Genomic DNA, 20,780 nt, shown 5'->3' on the forward strand with positions numbered 1-20,780 from the left:
AGTTGAATTGCAAATAGAACTTCAGAAAATATTCTCCTCGACCTTCTGTTCAAACCTGTGAAGACTGAGACTTGACCCACATTGTATAGTTTGATAGTCTTGGGGAAAAAAAATGAAAAATTCATAGAAATGAGAGAATGTTATCATCCCCTCAATCTTCTGATTTGAAACTTTTATTTGATAGGTTACACTCAAATCAGGTTACTGACTGAGCTTTCAGCACACACAAGCCAGGAAGGCGAAACGCATCTCTTTCTGGGTCTCCTGATGAAAGAGAGCAGTTGATAGATTCAGATTAAAGAACTGCATAGGAAAAGGCCAGAGTGCCCAGTCAAAATGTGCATATTAGCATTGAGGATAATGATAGGTCTTCACATGTTATCTCATCAAATCTCCATAGCCATTCAATGGGAAAAGCATTGTAATGTTCACCCTAAAAGTGAGAAAACTGAAGTTCTGGAAGGTTACATGGCAACACAGCCAATAAGTACCAGAATGCAAATCTTAGTCCCCAGTGATCTTTCTCAAGTTCAGCATCATTTCATCCTACCACAGTAGTATATCAGCTATGCTACAGAACACTGAAATTCCTTGTTAGAGTTCCCATTTGTTTGTTGTACTCAGATTTACTACAGTATTCTAAGCCTGGTCTTACCTCAAACAAAATAGAGTGAGTTAATTTTTAAGTATAGCACAAGGCTGTTCTACTCTAAACACTGACGTTATGCAACAATTGGGCTTATAAAATGAAAATATGACTTCTTAATCTTCTCAAAAAAAGTTTCAAATACAGCAATGCCTTGAATTTAACTTAAACTTTAGCCAAAAATCTCCCCACCCAAATACAGACAAAATCATCTTTTCCAGTGGGCAAATTGGAAAAAAAAAAAAAAACATTGCTTCAATTGGATAAGTATAGAATAACTTGTACAATCTGTGGAAACTAGAAGACTGTAAAAGTATGTAAGGAAGGTAGAAGAGTTAACAAGGCTGAAACCCTTTCTGATCAGACCTACTCTGCCTTTAAACAAGCCAAGCATTCTGGTTTTTCTAGACACCTGAGAAAATGTTTTGTAACACAGGAGAGCAAACACCTAAAAATGTTAGTATGACCTGACATCTCAGTCACCCAAACCAAGCATATGCTGAAACCATGTACTTAAAACTTCCCAGGTCTCCTGCTGAGCTCCACTCCTATTCTTTGGTACAGCACCTTTTCCCAGAGAACAATATAATCTGCACAATATATTCTTCCACAGGTCCTTCTTCAAAGTTATTTCCTAAACACATCTAAAATACATGTTTGTCAATTACTAGCAGAGATACTATTTACTGGGATATTAGTGTCTAGTGGAATCCTTCATGATCCATACATATGGGTTTCTGATGGTGTACCATTAGAAATTTCTAATTTCTAATTAGGGTACCATGACCTGGTGGGGGAAAAGAGAATCAGATATTTGATGGCTGGAGGTGCCTTCCCCAAATCTCTCATATCTCTGACAAAAGTCACTTTCCACCTCTAATTTCAGAACCTGCCTAGAATTACGGTGCTTCTTAAAACCTATCCTAAAAGAGCCCCCAAATCTAGTCATTTGTAACAAAAAAATCATCTGCATGTCTGCTTGGTTAAACACTTCCTAATGTATTTCCAACTGTCACTGGATGTTTCTAAAATCAACCAAATATTAAACATTAAATAAATCTCAAAATTTTACAGCTAGGCTTGTTGGCTCAGATAGCTCAGGCAGGGTTTTTGCAGCTCACCCTTGCAGTTTGGAATGGATTTATTTATTTCAGTAATAAGTGTTTGTGAAGAATATTGACATGTGATATGTGGACTTCCCATTCATTTACAGACAAGGAATTCATAGGAAGTCATTGATGCCTTCCACATCCTCACTTTCACTCAGGCTATTAAACTCTTTTTAGCTTTATTTCCCCTTTCCTGATCTAGAGCCCATAGTGGACTATTTAACCATTTTACACTAGTCCTTGCAAAATCCTCTACCACTTTTCTGCCTACCTCATCTGCTCTGACTACCCCTAGATTTAGATTAATCCAACTTTATCTCCTACTACACTCAGGCTCCCAGATGCTGCTGGAGTAAAACATATACTTTTGCTTCAAATAAAATTTTGGTATCGCCAACTTCAGCAAATTGTTCAATACCCCTCAGAAATACTTTCACTAGTAGTGAACTTAACTCTCTCTTGTTGCCCATAATGTCCCAAATAGTTTCCATTCTCCCCATACCCCTACCCTATTCCATCAGCAACAGACAAGAGCTACAATCTATTTCAGCTTCTCATCCCAGATGTATAAACTTGTCTATATACAGCACCAGCTTTTTCCTTCCAGTCTCAAAGGAAAATAGCTCTTATTTTACTATTTGAACTTTCAATTTAAGCTCCATTCCATCTTCATTCAATGCATATTTATCAATGTTTATTATGTGTAATAAACATTGCTAGATGCTTGTAGCACTGTAGTAAAAAAAAAAAAAAAAAAAAAGGCAGAGATGCCCTGCCCTCCAGGAAATTAAGGATGCAAAAAACAAGGAGATAAAATCAATACATTAATGCTATGTCAGAAACACAGGTGACTGTAACAGAGAATAATGGGAGAGCTGTCAAATTTTGTTAGGGTGATCCGAGAAGGCTTCTCTATGGCAGCATTATTTAAACTATGACCTAAATAAGCAGAAGAGACCAGGACAGAAAGGGTAGCAATAGTGATAGAAGTTAAGAAAACTACAAAAGCTGGAAGGAATTAACATCTTTCAGGTAACTGAAAGAAGGCCAGGCTGATGGAGTGGAGTGTGCAAGGGAACGGTGGAATGACAGGCAGTTTGAAAAATGGGCAGGGGGTCACACTGTATTAGGTCCTTTGGTGATGGTAAAGAATTTGGATTTTTTTACTGTGGCCAAGAAGAATTCACTGAAGTAATCTAAACAAAAGAGTGGTGCAGATGCAGACAATATTAGAAAGTGAGGGGCCTGTCAGAAGGCCTTAGCAGTAATCCTGGCGAAAGATGATGGAAGCTCAAGAACTTGGGTAGCAACTGTGGAGATATAAAGAAATTGTAGTTGAGCTACATTTTGACAATAAAAGAACAGAAGTGGATAATAGGTATTTTTATATTGATGGTCAGGGATGACATTCATATTTCTACTTTTGCAGAAAAGCAGGTGAAGTTCTTATTAACTAAAGAAGAAGTGCAGAGGAACTGGTTGCATTGGGTGGGGTAGATTTCAGACAGGCTGTGTGTAAGGTGCCTGGGAGACATCTGAAGGGAGATCAAGTAAGTAGTTGGATATGTGAGTCTGCAATTCAGAGGAGAAGTCTAACCTGGGTATAAATTTGAAATATGTTAGCACATATAAAGCTGTGAGTATGGATGAGCTCACCCAGTGGCATAGCACACAGAGGAAAACAAAACCCAGGGCCCAGCTCTGAGGATCTTCTGTTTAGAGATTAAAAAGAGGAGAGGAGAACTAAGAAGGAGAATGAAGGGGGAAAGCCAGTGACTGCTGGGTGAAAACAAGGCGAGGGAAGAGTTTCATGGGACAAAAAGGATGGGATTCAAGGAGGCTACTCAGTTGAGTCACCTGCCATTGTACGGTTGATTAATGTAAGGAGAGAGAATTTGCTCCATTTTATCACCCACTGAGATTTTCAAATTCACTCTATTTGTACCTTCCCTAAAGCCTATAAATATGATTTTGTCTTTTCCCACTCAGAAGAGGAAGGGGGAACAGGGGTGACAAATTTGCCCTGTATCCCACCTACCTTTCCTCCTATCATTTTCCTTCCCAATGGTACTGAAATGGTCTATAATAGGAATCTCCACTGCTTACTACACTTTCCTCTTTAATACATTGCTCATAGCCCCAACCCTTCCCTCCTTGGCAAATATTAGTATCATCACTTATGGTCTTTGATATTTGCCACCAGAGATTCCGAGAATTGGAGTCTCACAGTAGAAGTTTTTTTTGCTTTTGGAAGAAATTTCAGAGTTTGAAATTCTGTCTCCTTCCAAAATTGTCCTTCAAATGTTTGGATTGTTTATGCAACAAAATATTACAATATTTAATTTAATGACTGGAAATTCCTCAACTCATATTCTTTCCTTTCATTGTCTAATTAGTTTTCTTTTCTATAAGTGAATTTCAATATTATAATTCATAATTTATTATTGCAAATGAACACTTTTATGGACATCAGTGTGTAAAGCCCTAAACATCAAAGAGATTTCAACTATGATGAAAAAAAAATTGCATCCCCCTACTTTAATAATTCTGTAAATTCAAAGTAAATCTACTTTCTATTCAGGGGGACAGGGAACGCAATCATTTGGAGAAATAGTAGACATGTCATCTCTCTTTCCTAAACAGCATATTTCTTACTTTAATTTATTAAGTCCTTGTGATAGACTGGGAAAGAATGCCCCGCCAAAGATGTATTCACATCATAATCCCCAGAACCTGTGACTATCACCTTATATGGCAAAAGAGTGGATGTTACTTTACATGGCAAAAGATATGATTAAGGATGGATAGCAGAAGTCAACCCAAATTATCCCGGCGGGCCCTAAAATGCAATCACATGTATCCCAGTAAGAAGGAGGCAGAGTTTCTCACACAGAGGGGAAGATGACGTGAAGACAGAGGCCGAGATTGAAGTAATACAGCCACAAGTCAAGACATGCTGGCAGAAGTTAGAAGAGGCGAGGAATGGGCCCTTCTCTAGACCCCTACAGGGAGCTGACCCTGCTGGCAACTTGATGTAGGACTTCTGGCCTCCAGAACTGAAAAGAAAAAGTGTCTGTTGCTTTAAGTCACCAAGTTTGTGGTAATTTGTTAGGGCAGCCACAGTAAACTAATACAGCCATGAAGGGAATTCAGGAATATCTCAGTGTATGTGTATGTCAATTCGTCGATCCCTTCTCTAGAGTCAAATCAGTTTAGGAAGCCTACTATTCCACGTTAACTTTATTTACCTGATAACTAGCTCAATAAATGTGTTATTTTGTTTTTATGTCAATTAAAGATTCAAGTCATATGCCTAGCAGCCCTCAATTTATTTTTTTAAGATTATAAAAAATTACAAAGAGACTAAATCAACTTTGTCTTGGAGCCCAAGACAAGACCCCAAACTGACCAATTAACAGCTTGTGGGTCATCTTTTATTTTGCTTTTGGTTTTGCTTTTATAATATACAAATTCTCAAGTCTGATTCAGGCCTCTTAAATTGATTTTCTGGAGCTAGGGATGGTAAAATAGGAACCAAGCCCTTATTTTAGGATGGGGAAACTGAGGCACAGAGTCATTCACTAGGGTATCAATGCATAAAGATCTGAGAAATAGTGAAGTTGGGATTCAAATGTAATATGACCCCCTTCAAAGCTCATGCTCTATTGCAGCACGATGCTCCCACAGGAGGTTCATGTGTCTGGAATTGCTAGTCTTTTCACAGCAGTAACTTTTACTCTTATCGTACCACTGCTCTTTTATAATGCCTGTACATTCCTTTGCCCCCAAGAAAAAGCCCATGATATGATCACCATCGAGTTTATATATATACTTACATATGTAAATGCACACACACATGTGCGCATATATATACACCCACAATCCTACCCTGTGACTGTTAAAACCATCTTGTGGCTCTTGTTAGCATATCTCTAATGCTCTGCTTGTGGTTCCATCCAGGTGTGCAAAGCAGCTAGTTCACAATAGCCTTCCTACGACCAGTGTCATCATGTGCTTTGTGGATGAGGTGTGGTCCACTCTCCTGAGGTCTGTTCACAGTGTCCTCAATCGCTCTCCGCCACACCTCATCAAGGAGATCCTGCTGGTGGATGACTTCAGCACCAAAGGTAAGGACAGCATGCAGGCTTTCTGATGAAAAAGATCAGATTTTGATATGAGGCCATAGCAGTTTGGGTGGCAAAGTCACAGGGTTATTTGATAAAGCATAAACGTTTTACAAATGTCAAACCACTGTTTCAGGTGGTGCCTTAGAGGCATAAGTCTGAGCATCTATGATATATAAAATGTTTGCTCTAATCATCATCCTGGCCTCATGGTTAGCTGGATGCATCTCAGCTGAGATACACACACACACCCCCAACCACCACCACCATGCAAAAGTGATTTTCTAACTGCTGCTCCTTCTCCTGGGAAATGAGCTCTTTGAAGTGCCAGACACCAGAGGATCTTCCATATGATTGCACAAGCACCTTTATATGAATTCTGCAATGCAAATATCCTGTAATTAATGGGATGCCTTTCCTACTAGTAGTAACGAGTTGTGTTCATATAAGTGTTAAGATGACAAATTGCCAATAGGACCAGAGAGATGAGGCTCCAACAAAGTTCAAAGGTAGAATTCCATGGTCTTTACATTGATTTTGTTTATTGCATTGAAGAATCTCACTCTTTGAGTTGTCAAATAACATTTTTTTTTGTCAAATAAACAAATGTGTAGATGGCCTCACAGGCCTCATGACCTCACGCATTTAGGCATTACGAATGCCCTAAATGCAGCGCATTTCAGAAAAATTTTAGAAAATAGTAAAGGAAATAGTGACCTTAATAGGGAAGTTTAGTCTTAATCTGGGGCCACAAGGATGTGAGCTGGTTTCCTTAGCCTCCAAGTTCCTACCTGATTTACACAGAGCTCAAGGAGCAATGAGATACCTAAGGAGAACTGATTGAAAATTCTGAGTGGCCTTGAAAGCATAAACTGAAATAGATACCAGTTACCAAGTGGATAATAATCCCTTTATGAGAGGCACATTTAGATTTTGTGGAACTTGGAGCTTATATGGTGTTCTAGTTTGCTAGCTGCTGGAATGCAATATACCAGAAACAGAATGGCTTTTAAAAAGGGGAATTTAATAGGCTGCTAGTTTACAGTTCTAAGGCTGAGAAAATGTCCCAGTTAAAGCAAGTCTATAGAAATGTCCAGTCTAAAGCACCCAGAGAAAGATACCTGGGTTCAAGAAGGCTGATGAAGTTCAGGGTCTCTCTCTCAAGTGGAAAGGCACACAACAAACAGTCAGAGTTTCTCTCTCATCTGGAAGGGCACATGGTGAACATGGCATCACCTGCTAGCTTCTTCTCCTGGCTTCCTGTTTCAGGAAGCTCCCCGGGAGGCATTTTCCTTCTTCATCTCCAAAGGTCGCCGGCTGGTAGACTCTACTTCTTGTGGCTATGTCATTCTGCTCTGCTCTCTCTGAATCACTCATTCTCCAAAATATTTCCTCTTTTATAGGGCTTCAGAAACTAATCAAGACCCACCCAAGTGGGTGGAGACACACCTCTACCTAATCCAGCTTAACAACCACTCTTGATTAAATCACATCTCCAGGGAGATGATCTAATTACAGTTTCAAGCATACAATACTGAATAGGGATTAGAAGAAATGTCTGCCTTTACTAAAATGGGATTGGGATTAAAACATGGCTTTTCTAGGGTACATACATCATTTCAAGCCAGCACATATGGTTTTCAGAGTCTATAAGGAAAGAATACAAACAAAAACAAAATTAGTAGGAAAGTGGTTGGCAGAAGTGTTCCTGGAAGTCATTCTCACCAGGGACAGCTGTCAATAGCTTAATTACACAGAGAGTGACCATTCACATAAATATATACCACAAAACTCTCCAAAAACCTCATTTAATTAGATCTCTCTATAGCCACCCAATAAAGACAAAGAGATGTGGTGGAAGGGATGTCAGGAGTGGGAAATGACAGTGACCTTAACCAGTTGCAATTACAATATGATTCTTTTGCAAATTTTACAATTTGCACATATCGCATCGCAGAGTCTTCTCCCTGGGTCTTGGAAAGGACTTTTCCAAGTGGGGAGATGGAAGCCTAAGCTTAATTTGTCTCAAGACAAAAACTCAGAAAAGGTGAACTCCCCTCCATGTAACTTGAAACTTGAAATAAAGGACGTGGGATTTGGGAAAGCATCAACTTGGAATATTGAACCCAAACAAAATCCATCTAAGAAGATGAAATCAGGATATAAAATCATGGACCAAGGAATAAAATTTAGTGGTTATAGTAAATGTCATATGTTTTTGGAATTTGACATTGGACGGATCCTTCCATACCTAGGTAATGAAAATGTTTCCTTGTTTCCCTCTGCTCTCATATAGACTACCTGAAAGATAAGTTGGATAAATACATGTCTCAGTTTCCAAAAGTTCGTATACTTCGCCTCAAAGAGAGACATGGCTTAATAAGGGCCCGGCTGGCAGGGGCACAGAATGCAACAGGTAAGAACCACTGATTTTCTTTTAGTTTTATTTTTGTTTTAATTTTAATTTTTTTCAAACCTACAGCAAATTTGAAAAAATAGTAAAATGGACACATATATTCATCACTTAAATTTGCCAATTGTTAACATTTTGCAATAGGTGCTTTATCATCTCCCTACACACACACACACAACACACACATCTTTTATAGATACACGCTTTATTTTCTGCAACTTTAAAGGAATTTACAGATATTGTAACACTTCAGCAGGTTTCTCCTAATAATAAAAGACATTCTTGTACATAAGCAAAACTTTCATACCCAAGTAAATTGAGATTAATTTTATAATGTCATCTAATATATATTCTTACTCAAGTTTCCTCACTCATAAAATAATAAAATAATTTTCTATTTGCTTCTCTGTGTGTTTGTGTGTCTCTCTCTGTTTTATCTTTCTTTCTGATTCAAAGTCTACAAACTGTATTTGCTTGTTTTGTCTATTTAATTTTTCTTTATCATTTCATAGAATTGACCATGTAGTAAATGTTTAGGGTATAGAATTCTACTACATAGATGAAAGGAATTGTATACTTATTGCCTCAAGTCAAGAAGCACATGATGTCTGTATCACCCCTGTTGGTGAAACTAATTTTGAAGACTTAATTAAGGAGCTGACAGCCAGATTTTTCCTTTGAGAGTATAAGTATCCTGTTTTTTCTACAACATTTTACTCAATGGTTTAGCATCCATTAATGATCCTTGCTTGATTCAATTCTTACTCTGAGGGCTAAAAAAAGATGTGTTTTTCTAATTCTTTCTTTATTAACTGACCACCTGTACAGGAAAGCTAGTCCTCTGTGGCTCTGATCTTGCTCTCTCTCTCTCTCTCAACTCTTCCCCCCCTTACTGTCCCTCCTCCACTTGCAGACTTAAAATTTAAAAAAATATTCAATGTATATATTACCGGCATTATAATTTGGGGATTCAAATTGTCCCACATTGACCTGACACCACTGGTATTTGAGGACTTCAGGATCAATTAATTCTTGAATCCTTGTCCCCCACCAATGCCTCCTTTTTTGCCTATTTCTACTCTTCCTATAACCTTTTCTGCCTTCCCAAAGGGTGATATGTCTTCTTTTCCTCTCCTCTTCCTTTCCTGTGTGGGTACTGATAGGTGAGTAGGAGGCAGCAAATCTCTATCTATGAATATTCTGAAAGTAGCAGCAAATATTTTGGTTCGTTTTAACATCATTCTATGGAAAGACCTGTGCCTTTGTAAAAATAGACAGAGTACAGTACTCCCTATATGCCAGGTAAGATACTATTTCATTCTAAGCACTTTCTATATTAATCAATGTAATCCTAATAATAACTCTATGAGTTAAGTATGATCATTTCTCCCATTTTACAAAATGAGGATATGGAGACCCAATGAGGTTATGGTTTATGCACGGTCTCCCAGGTAGTAAGTGGTGAAGCCAGGATTGGAAGCCAGACACCCTGACTCTACAGTCAGAAACTTAAACTACTGCACAATGCAGCCACTAAGCATTTAGCCACCTTCCTCCCTGTAAGCCGTGGGCATTCCTTCCCTAGCTAGAGGCAAGCATGTTCTAATGCTGATTATCTGCTCTACTGAGTTTCACTTCTTTGTAATTAGACCCCAGATTTAGACTCTGATTATCCCATTAGTTTGCTAACAATTTTTTTTCTCTTTAGAATCAGTATTTTAAGTTGGCAACAAACACATCACACCAAAATTGGCATTGTGGTGACAGCTTAGGATCCCTAATGATGAACTGCATTTAGAAAAATTAAATGGAATTCCACATTTAAATTTCTTTGGAGAGTAATGATCCATGAGTGAAGCAAAATATTATAGTAAAGAAATAATCCAAGTAGGTAACTTTTGAGCTGAATTCTGGGTAACAACTCTGCAGAGGGAACAAGTGCAAATGTACTGATGCAGAAACAAGCTTAGCATATTCAAGGTAAAGCAATGAAGCCTTTATGGCTGATGGTGCTGACCACAGGGGAGAGTGATGGCAGATTCATTTGGGGGGAAAGGCAAGGCAGGCTTTTGTAAAGTTTTGTATGTCATCTAGGGACTGTAAGCATTGTTCTTGGTATAACATGAAGCAATGAAAGACATTAGACAAAGGAGTAAAACTGCCTGGTTTACATTTTTTAAAGCTTACTTTGTATACTATGTGGAGAAGAAGATTAGGGAGATGAGAAAGGAGTAGAAACCAAATAGGAGGCTATTGTACTTGTCCAGGAAACTTGAAGTAGTGAAGTACAAGGGCAGGTGAAAGAAGTGGTCAGATTCAGAATACATTTTGGACTTGAAGCCTACAGAACATACCATCAGATTGGATGAGTGGAGAGTAAGAATGACAAAAATCAAAGATGAACCCTGAGATGGGGATCTGAACAGCTGGGTGAGTGGTGGGCCATAATGGCAGAGTCAGGTGTGGGGTTGCAAGTGAGTTCTGATTGTGTTAGTCATCCATGGGCATTTCTGATAAACGCAGAGCGCAGAAGGTGCTACATCTAAACACTTTTTCTCTGCCTACATGGAACAGAAAGCATGGCACTGATGAACCCCAGAATAGCCCAAACAGTAGACCACATAGGAGGCTATGGTGTGATGAATTTGATAAAAAAACATTTGCCTAACTGACCTGCTCAAGAGCTCATAGTTAAAGCCACGAAATAATTCCTTTGGATTTAGACTCTGCAAAAATGTAAATTTGATTCTCAGGCATTCATTAGCACCCTTGAGCACATTATCTCAGTTTGGTGCAGCAACTTTCAAACTGTTTTGACCATGACCCACGTTAAAGAATAAATTTTTTATCATAACCTAACGTATGTAGCTTACACGTATAACTACGGTAGACAGTTCACCAAATAATATGCAGTGGATTCTAACGTCTTCTTTTCTATTCTATTTATTCTTAAAATTCTGGCTGCAGTCTAAGCTCATTAAACTGATTTAATGACCCAATAAGGGTTCACAACTCTGAAAAATTCCAGCTAGGTGCATCTTGTGTGTCACTATCTAGTGTTCAACTATCTGTGAAGGGCTTTTTTTCTAAATTTCCATTTTTCGAAGACCTGCACCTTTAAATTGTAATAAAAATGAATTACCCAAAAAAGAAACGGGGAAAAAAAACTCCAAAGATATATAAAATAAGGCCATTTAAAAAAAAATTGGGTGTATGTGTGTAGGGGTGTGTGTGTATGTGTATGTATGTGTGGTCTATAAACAATAATTACTCTGGCAGATTACTATGAAGTTTCAAGACATTCGCTCTTAATTTCTGTTTTGATCTCCTTGTAGATAGCAGAGTCTGTATTCCACACCTGGCACAGTATTAGTGGAGAACCCATGCCTGAGAGTTTAGAGAGAAGCAGAAAGTTATGTCTCAGTGGACTTAGCCACAACCTTGCCCAAGGACATCAAACTTATCTGAAGTGTTAAACCCCTGTGGGGAAACCAAAGGGATTTAAGAGTCTGTACCAGTGTTAGCCAAGGATATAATTCAGAGACTGGCGTTGAGCAGGGTTGGCCAGGCTGATGAGTCCTCTCAAATTCCCCCTCTGTGTCCCCCAGTCTGCAGAAGTAGAACATAAGAGGAGACAACTTTGGGCTTGAAAACTCCCTGTAGTTGGAGATCAGCAAAGATACCAGGGCAGAAGTTTTCTCCAGAATATTTAAGCCAAACCGAGAAATAAAAGATAAGAATTTGGACCCAGAATCTGATGGGCCTTTATGGCTATCATTCTCTAAAGATTTACCCTTTAGGATTCAGAGAAAAGGGAAGGAATGTGACAGGCAAGGATAAAATCAGCAATCCTAGGACTTGTGGAAATAGAAGTGGTCTCATTTTGATCCAAAATTGTCAGACCCTTTGAAAGTCTGAGTCTTTTATTAAAAAAAAAATAATGAGTAAAACAGCAATCTCTTTTACCATTAGCAACATCCATTACCCATTCAGGTGCCAGGAAAGGATGGGTTCTTTATCTGAGTCTGATTCAAGCAAAATAGATCAGGGCCAGTCAGTTGCTTACCATGAAAGAGGAGGTAGGGAAGAACAAGTAGGATTTGAAAATTTGAGGGACAATGCGAATCTAGGAAAAATTCCCTATATAAAGGCAACAGCAGTAAAATGAGATGGAGTAAGTGGCACACAAGAAAAAGAATAGACCACCCAGAACCGGTGCCACTGTTGAATGGACCAAGCCAATTATTGCCCTCCCAAAGAACTCTGCTTTGTGCCTACCTCTCAGGGGACACTAAAGCCCTTCTAGAACCTGCAATCTGGACAGATTAGTGTTCAGAAGTACACTATTGATGAACTGCATGGTGCATGAATTAAACTGTTTTTAAAAAAAACACCAAACAAACAAATAAAAAGTACATGATTGAGAATCAAAGATCAGATTCTCATTTCCTTTGTGATGTGACATTTAGTAAAATTGGGCCTTCCAGTAAATCAATTGGCTAACTGTAGATAATCTGAACAAGTGACATCCAGCTCCTGGCCAACTCTGAGGTCTCCTAAAGAGCAATCTTGAACAATCTTCTGTAGAGTTCTAATAAATTTGATTCTCCTGTAAATAATGCAGGTGTTTCCTTAGCTTTACTTATAAATTATTAAGTAAAATTAAATGGTGATCCAGGTCCATTTCTCTTAAGGAACCCTAAGCACAGTACTCTAGCACTAATGTATGCTGGCATCAGTATCCCATGCTGCCATTCTAAACATAAGTAGGGGTTCGTGCTCAATAGGGAGCCAAAGGTGTTTGACATACTGAGTAGTTTTATGTTGGCCATAGGGGAAAAAGAGGCATTTCTTATATATGACATCAAAAGTATAAGCAAAAAAGAAAAAAATGGATTAAATGGACAGTATAAAGTGGAACAGAATTGAAAGTCCAGAAATAGACCTACACATCTACGGCCAGTTGATTGTTGACAAGTGTGCTAAGCACATGCAATTGGGAAGGAATAGTCTCTTCAACTAATTGTGTTGAGAACATTGGATATCCACAGGCAAGAATTAACCGACAAATTAACAAAAATGGGTCAGGGAACTAAATGTGAGTTAAAACGATAAAATTAGGAAATAATATAAGGACAAATCTTAGGAAATAACATAAGGACAAATCTTCATGACATGGGATTTGGTAATGGATTATTAGATGTGACATCAAATTTATGAGCAAAAAAAAGAAGCAATAGAGAAATTTGATTTCACAAAAATTGAAAACTTTTTTAAGCAGAGGACTTTATCAAGAAAGTGAAAAGATTAAGGAGAAAATATTTGTAAACCAATTATCAGATAAGGGCTTAATATCCAGAATATAAAAAGAACATTTATAATGCAACAACAAAAAGACAAAAAAAATGGCCAATAAGCATATGAAAATAATGTTCAACATCATTAACCATTAGGGAGATGTAGATAAAAACCACAAAGAGATATCACTTCACAGCCACTAGGATGGCTATTACTTTAAAAACAACAACAACAGCAGGAAATAATAATGTTATTTATGGTAACCCTCATACGTTGCTCATAGTACTAATGAATGGGGCAACCACTATGGAAATCAGTTTGGCGGTCTTGAAATTTGAAAACATGATTATGATGTGACCAAACAATCCCACTGCTTGGTATATACCTAAAAGAATTGAAAGCAGACACTTGAACAGATATTTGTATACCAATGTTCATAGCAATATTATTCACAATAGTCAAAATATGGAAACAACCCAAGTGTCCATCAACAGATGAATAGATAAACAAAATGTGGTATACAGATATAATGGAATATTATTCGGCCATTAAATAGGAATGAAGTTTTGATGCATGCTAAAACATGGATTAACTTTGAAGTCATGATGTTGAGTGAAACAAGCCATGCATTAAAAAAGACAAATATTGCTTAATTTCACTTTATATGAAATACCTAGAAGAAACATACTTCATAAAGACAGATAGTAGACTATAGCCTACCAGGGACATAAGGGTGGGATGGAGCAGAAAGAGGGAATTGTTGTTTAATGGGTGCAGAGTTTCTGTTTGAGATGATGTAAAAGTTGGAGCAATGAATATCAGTGATGGTAGCATAATATTGTGAATATAATAAATGAAACTGAAGTGTATACTTGATTATAGTTAAAATGGGAAATTTTGAGTTGTATATCTACTACTACAATAAAAACTTCAAAGAAAAAATTACAAGGAAACTCATCTGCAAGAAATCCAGCTTTACTGAGGCTTGCCCTTAGGAAATTTAAAAAACAAAGCAAAACAGGTGCAAATCAAGATCTGTTAACTGTTCTAGTTGGCGCTTCAACAGTCATTGAAAAACAGTTAATAATGCTAGCCATTTACTTAGAATTTAGATATTAGGCAGATCTTAGAAATAGCCTTTTAGGGTAAGGCTCAAAAAGGTTTAGTTGCTTATCCAATGTGGTTAGTAAAACCAGAGCTGGGATTGAATAAAGTTCCATCTGACTTCAAATCTCATGCTCATTGCGTTATAACTTACAGCCTCTCAGAATCGGGGACAGTGGAAAATGTCCACAGACAATATCTACCAAAATGAGAAATACCACTAAGATCTGGCTATATGTACAATCGCCCATTTTCTTACGCAACACAATCCTGAGACCTTATTTCAAAATTAAATGTCTGAAAATGGAGTAATGGCATTCATGCCTAGCTGAGTTCTCTTCTCCCCCCAAATAAAGCATGATATAAACTCTGGGCCATGTTTAGGGCAGATGTTGCTTCCTGTAGGTCCTGGCAACCAATGATCCTTTTGGCTATCTGGGTCAGGTGGGAAGAGAATGCAGGTCTAAGGACCCACCGCTTCCTCCACTGGGGACTAAAGCAGTTAATCCAGGGTTTTTCCACCTATAGACCTGCTGTGGGGTTGGGGAAAGATGGTCTAGCAGAGTCTGCTCTTTAAGCTCTGGGTTCTGCTTAGACCAAGAGTAGAAGTAGTGAAAGCAAACTTTCTACCATTTACTATAGCACTAGTAAAGTAGGGCCTTAGCAGGCCACCCCTACCCTATACATCTAGTTGACCCCCTTTGAACCTTCCCACAACCGGAGACAACGGCCTTTCATGATCGAAAGCTTCAATTCCCTGGAAATAGGATTCCTCCATCACAATCCAGAGATGCAGCTGCTGTCTCCAAGAATAGGGGACCAGAGGGGGCCTTAAGCCGAGTACAGCCTGTTTGTCTACAGACTTCTCAAGTGCATACCCTGCCTCCCCTGTCCCCATCTCTACCCCTACCCCCTCCCCAAAGACCATGGCTGAGGTCAGGCCCTTTACCCTTTACCCTTTACCCTCAAACAAAAATTCCATTGCTGCTGAGGTAGTTATTAAGAGATGAAATTCCACTCATTGAGAGGTAGTTCACAGATTTTGGTGGTTACTGACATCTGTTCTCACCTTGTTCTTTATCTGATGCTGTCTTCTCCTCTTAATCTAAGCCTTCCCATACCCAGTTCTGTCTCTTTCTGCCTTTTTTTTTTAAAGAAACACAGGCTGTGGAATGAACTACCTATTTCCTAATATCATGCTTCTACTTCTTAGTTGAACAATCCTGGTTTCCTTATCTCTTTAGTGACAATAAAAATTATGCCTACACTGTAGGTTTATCATGAGCATTTAGTAAAACAACAATATAGAATGACTAGGTCAGTGTCTGGCATAAAATAAGCACTTAATATTTGAGAACTGATATTATAGGTTATTAGTCACTCCCTCCACATGCACACAAATTCACACATGATCCACTTGTATGAAAGCATTTGGAGCAATGCAGATGCTTTCTGAGATTTTCAATTGGAGAGAAAGAAGGTTATTTCATACAAGTAACAGGAATAAAAAGTTGTTAAACATTTATGGTCTCCAAGTTTCTTTTCATTGTTTTTCTGTTCCCCTTTAACAGTACTGACTAGTTTTGCTGTTTCCTTCTAATTTATTTTAAACTCTGAGGGAGTGTATCCTCTTCATCATTCCAAACAGCAAATTTGTCATCTCAAACTTCCCCTGGTCTTCCATAAAATAAAGCTCCAAACACCTACTCACAGTATTAATGAAGCTCACCCTCCTTATAATAGTCTTTCACAACTATCTTTAAGAATTCCCTTACTCCTTGTTGTAAGTGGCTTGTCAATTTTTTCTAAACATTAATGATGCTTGCCCCACAAGATTCCTAGTGAACAAAATTCCTTCCATCTCATTACCGAATAAAATTATAGGGAGTATGAATACAGTGCGAAGAAAAGATTACTGCCTTTACAATCATATTTCTGAGGACATTCCTAACAAATTTGAACATGTAGAACACACATTCAGCATATTGCTCTTTCAGATGATTTTACTATTATTATTTTTTTTGGCTCTCTAGGTGATGTGTTGACATTCTTAGATTCTCACGTGGAATGTAACATTGGTTGGTTGGAACCTCTTCTGGAAAGAGTTTATTTAAGTAGAAAAAAAGTGGCCTGTCCAGTAATTGAAGTCATCAATGATAAGGATATGAGGTAATATTATATTCTGCAAGATGCTTCTGAGCAAGCCTTTTCTCACCAGCACCAGAAAGTACAGGTTATTCTTGTAATGTATACATCTTTGTAAGTCTAAGAAATGTATGACCTATCCACGGAATAAATGTAGGACCTATCCACTAAATAAATTGATATCTGTGATAGCTATCTTAGAAGCAGAGAAGGAAAATAAAATAGTTTATTTGGTCACCACAAATTCTTAACCTAAATACCAACAAATCCTAATATTCACTGCCCAGTTCTATCTCTTAATATATTCAACTGGATCCAAAATATTTATTTTCCTCAAGTTTAGTTTTTCTATGATATATGTGCTCCTATTTGTTTCCTCAAAAATGGCTAGGATATTACTAAAAGAAAAGTACAAGTTTAAAACAAACAATCCTGAGGGGATTATGTGTGATGGCAAAGTACGAAGCTCCAAAAATCAGTCCTTCCACATAAAAGCTGTTAAACAGTAAGGAACTGTCTGAATCAACAATTTTTAAACTCTGGAGTCCAGTAGGACACTGTATAGCATCCAGGGAAGAAAGAAGAAAGAGGCTGCCACGTTACAGTAAATTCCAGTAATCCTCTCCTGGTGGTAATTTCTATCTCCCATCCCCAACTCTTGCCAGATGCAGCAGTGGGACCTGGCTCCACTGGCATAGTTTGCTGGTGCCATTAAGAAACATCAAGCCCATTTTCCCAAGATCCAGGGTGGACACCGGCCAACCACCGGTCACAATTTTTGATTAGCTACTCGAGAATGCTGGTGGCCCATCTTTGAGGGCAGCCATTGTTCCAACCCACCATAGACCAAGGTGGTGGAGGAGACTGAGAGATGGCGCACTCTGAGTTCCAACCCACTACAGACTAAAGAGATGGGGGAACAGTGGAGGACAGTTGAAGGGCTTCATTTGCTGGCCAGTGGCCAAGTTATGGCAGTGCAGCCTTGGGGAGCAATGGAAGAAGCTCTTGGCACCCATGCTGGCTCATCCCCTCCCCAGCACATTTGGAGTCAGCTGGTGTCCCTTTTGTGGATCCCTGCAATTGTTCTGGCTAGGAAAGAATGATGGGAAACTCCTCCAGTGGCCACCCCTCTCAGAATTTGCCCACAGGGCACAAGCAGCTTGAGACAGTGAAAGCAGTGTCATAAACAATTGAAGACTGGGGCAAAAGCTTATATGCTCTAAGTCCAGCAGTGGAACACATAAGAGAGGGAAAAGTCAATCTCTTGAGAATTAGAAGGGGCAAGCAAACTCCTCTAAATAGGGAAAATCCTAAGGTCACTAAACCCCAGAACAAGACACAGGGCCAGAAAAGAGTGAGAACCCTGTACTTTGCGTTTACCTTGAGAGAACCTTCCCGATAGGAGGGCTGACACTCAAGAAAATCTGTCATATCACCAGCTGATTACAAACTCAAGAAACAGACTTCTCAGGGAATAAATTCAAGAGGTAACATTTTCGAATGTTAAAATGTACGGTGTGTAGGAAAACATTACAAATGAACAAAGAAACAGGAAATGATGGCCACCCAAAGGAAGACGATGAAAATCCAGGGAACATCAACAAAGAAGACCAGACTGTGAAAATACTGACTTTTTAAAAATGATCTTTAATATGCTCAAGGAGATGAAAGAAAACAAAGAGAAGGAACTCAAGAATATCAGGAAAACAATAAATGAACAATATGTGAATCTCAATAAAGAGATCAAAATTTTAAAAAGGAGCCAAACATGATTATTATTTCTGGATTTTGAAAGGCTGTTTTTTATATATAACCTGATATTTAGAGATAGGAACAAAGCCGAGCAGGTTGGGGTTAAAGTAATTCAGAACACAGGGGTAAGGAAGAGAGTGCTTATAGTTTAGAACCACACGTACTCTTTGAGACCAATGGAAGAAGGTTTATTTGATCTGGAACTGAAATTTTCCATAGTGCATAATCAAATTCAACCTATCTGTACAACTCATTTGAACAATTGAAACACAGGGAGCACAGAATAAGAAAGAGGTCCTTTAATCCTGTATAGAGTATTGTAATGCCTGGAAACACCCTAGAGTATATTAAGCAGATAGTCAAAAAGTATTTGGCAAATCCCCCTGAGGGAGGGAAGAAAGAATATGGAACTATTCAACTTTACCATCAGGCAATTCCCTGATACTGTGTCAAACTTTAGGAATACCCAAGTCAATGGGCCATGCCCTTAATCATGAGGCTTAATCTTGTGAAGCTTATGTAGGTAGCATAGAAGCTTAGACTACTTATAGGCATGTGTAAGAGTTACCTCTGGAGGACCTCAGTTGTTGCTCAGATGTGGCCTTAGTCTCTCTAAGCCCAACTCTGCAAGCGAAATCATTGCCCTCCCCACTACGTGGAACATCACATCCAGGGGTAAATGTCTCCCAGGTATGAATCCAGACCTGGCAGTGTGAGATCAACAATTACATCCTGACCAAATGGAGGAAAAGAAGTATAACTAATAAAGTATCAGTGGCAGAGAAAGTTCAAATAGAGTCAAGAGGCTACTCTGGAGGTTGCTCTTATGCAAGCTTCAGGTAGACCTTACTACCTGTCATAATCTGCCAATCCCCAACCAGGACCATTCCATCCAATCCTAAAGAACACCTAGGGCAATATATAAGATTCCACAAGGGTTCCAGGCACTAGAGTAACTTTCCAGAAACTCTTAGTTTCCAGTATTTTAGAGCAGCTAGAAGTAAAAACCTAAAACTGTGAAATTGTAACCCATGTCAAAGTCTGAAATATGTTCTACAACTAACTGTGGTGCTGTGCTTGGAAATTTATAGCTTTTTTGTTTATATTTTATTGTTCACAAAAAAAGAAGGGAAAAAAAGATTGTGATGATAACAAAAGTATTTAAGCGCTCTAGCCTCCTCTATTCTGGAACAAGGAAAAATATGAGAGGATCATATGGTAGCCCGTGACAAACTCTGGGATCTGCTTGTAACCACTTTTCGAAGAGTGCTTTGAAAACTACTGCTTTTTTATTTCTTTGCCTTGCATATATGTTATACTATACAATAAAAAAGGTTAAATAAAAAAAAAAAAGTAGTCAAACAGAGTTGTTGGCTTTGAAGACTATAATAAATGAAAAATTCCCAGGAGGCTTTCAGCAACTGATTGGAACTGGCAGAAGAATCAGCAAACATGAAGACAGGACAACTGAAATGAGTTAAGCTAAGGAACAGAAACAGCAACAAAAAGGAATTATGAAAAGGCAAAATAACTTGAGAGACCACTGGGATACAATCGGGTATACCAATATATGCTTTATGGAAGTTATAGAAGCAGATGAGAGCAAGAAGGTGGCAGAAGGGATATTCGGGGAGATGATAATGGAAGACTTCAAAAACTTGGCAAAAGACGTGAGTATACACACCTGTGCTGGTGTGAAACTGTTATGTACCCCAGTTCTTCTAATCCATTCTTGTGGGTACAGACCTGTTGGGGGTGGGACCTTTTGATTAGGTTGTTTCCATGAAGATGTCATCCACCCGAATCAAGGTGGGCCTTAACCTTTCCTGAAGCTCTTTATTAGAGAGAGCCGAGAGAGTTTAGAGAAGCTAAGAAACAAAATATTCTGAGGAGACGCATGAAGGGCGCACAGTTGCTGAGAGAGCCATTTGAAACCAGAAGCTGGGAGAGGAGGACAGCAGACATCACCATTTACTTTCCCATGTGACAGAGGAACCCTCTGCTTCCACTGAGAAGTTTGGGCATTTTCATGGCCTGAAGAAGGTAACTTGTAACTTAATAAGTTGCCTTTGTAAAAGCCAATCCGTTTCTGGCATATTGTATCCCAGCAGCTTTAGCAAACCAAAACAATATCCAAGAAGCCCAGAGAACACCAGATAGGACACTTGAAGAAGAATATTCCCCATCAC

General features: G+C 38.6%; 1 protein-coding gene across 2 annotated transcripts in view; it reads left to right on the forward strand.

Moving 5' to 3' along the window:
• GALNT5 (polypeptide N-acetylgalactosaminyltransferase 5) overlaps positions 1-20,780 on the forward strand; it is a 54,912-nt gene that overhangs the window by 10,904 nt on the left and 23,228 nt on the right. For both annotated transcript variants that reach the window (XM_077153878.1, XM_077153877.1), the window contains exons 2-4: positions 5,716-5,882; positions 8,176-8,295; positions 16,728-16,863. In XM_077153878.1, the coding sequence (XP_077009993.1) occupies positions 5,716-5,882; positions 8,176-8,295; positions 16,728-16,863 (423 nt within the window). The remainder of the gene's footprint in view (positions 1-5,715; positions 5,883-8,175; positions 8,296-16,727; positions 16,864-20,780) is intronic.

This window comes from Tamandua tetradactyla, chromosome 3, assembly GCF_023851605.1.
Source record: "Tamandua tetradactyla isolate mTamTet1 chromosome 3, mTamTet1.pri, whole genome shotgun sequence".
Taxonomy (NCBI): Eukaryota; Metazoa; Chordata; class Mammalia; order Pilosa; family Myrmecophagidae; genus Tamandua; species Tamandua tetradactyla.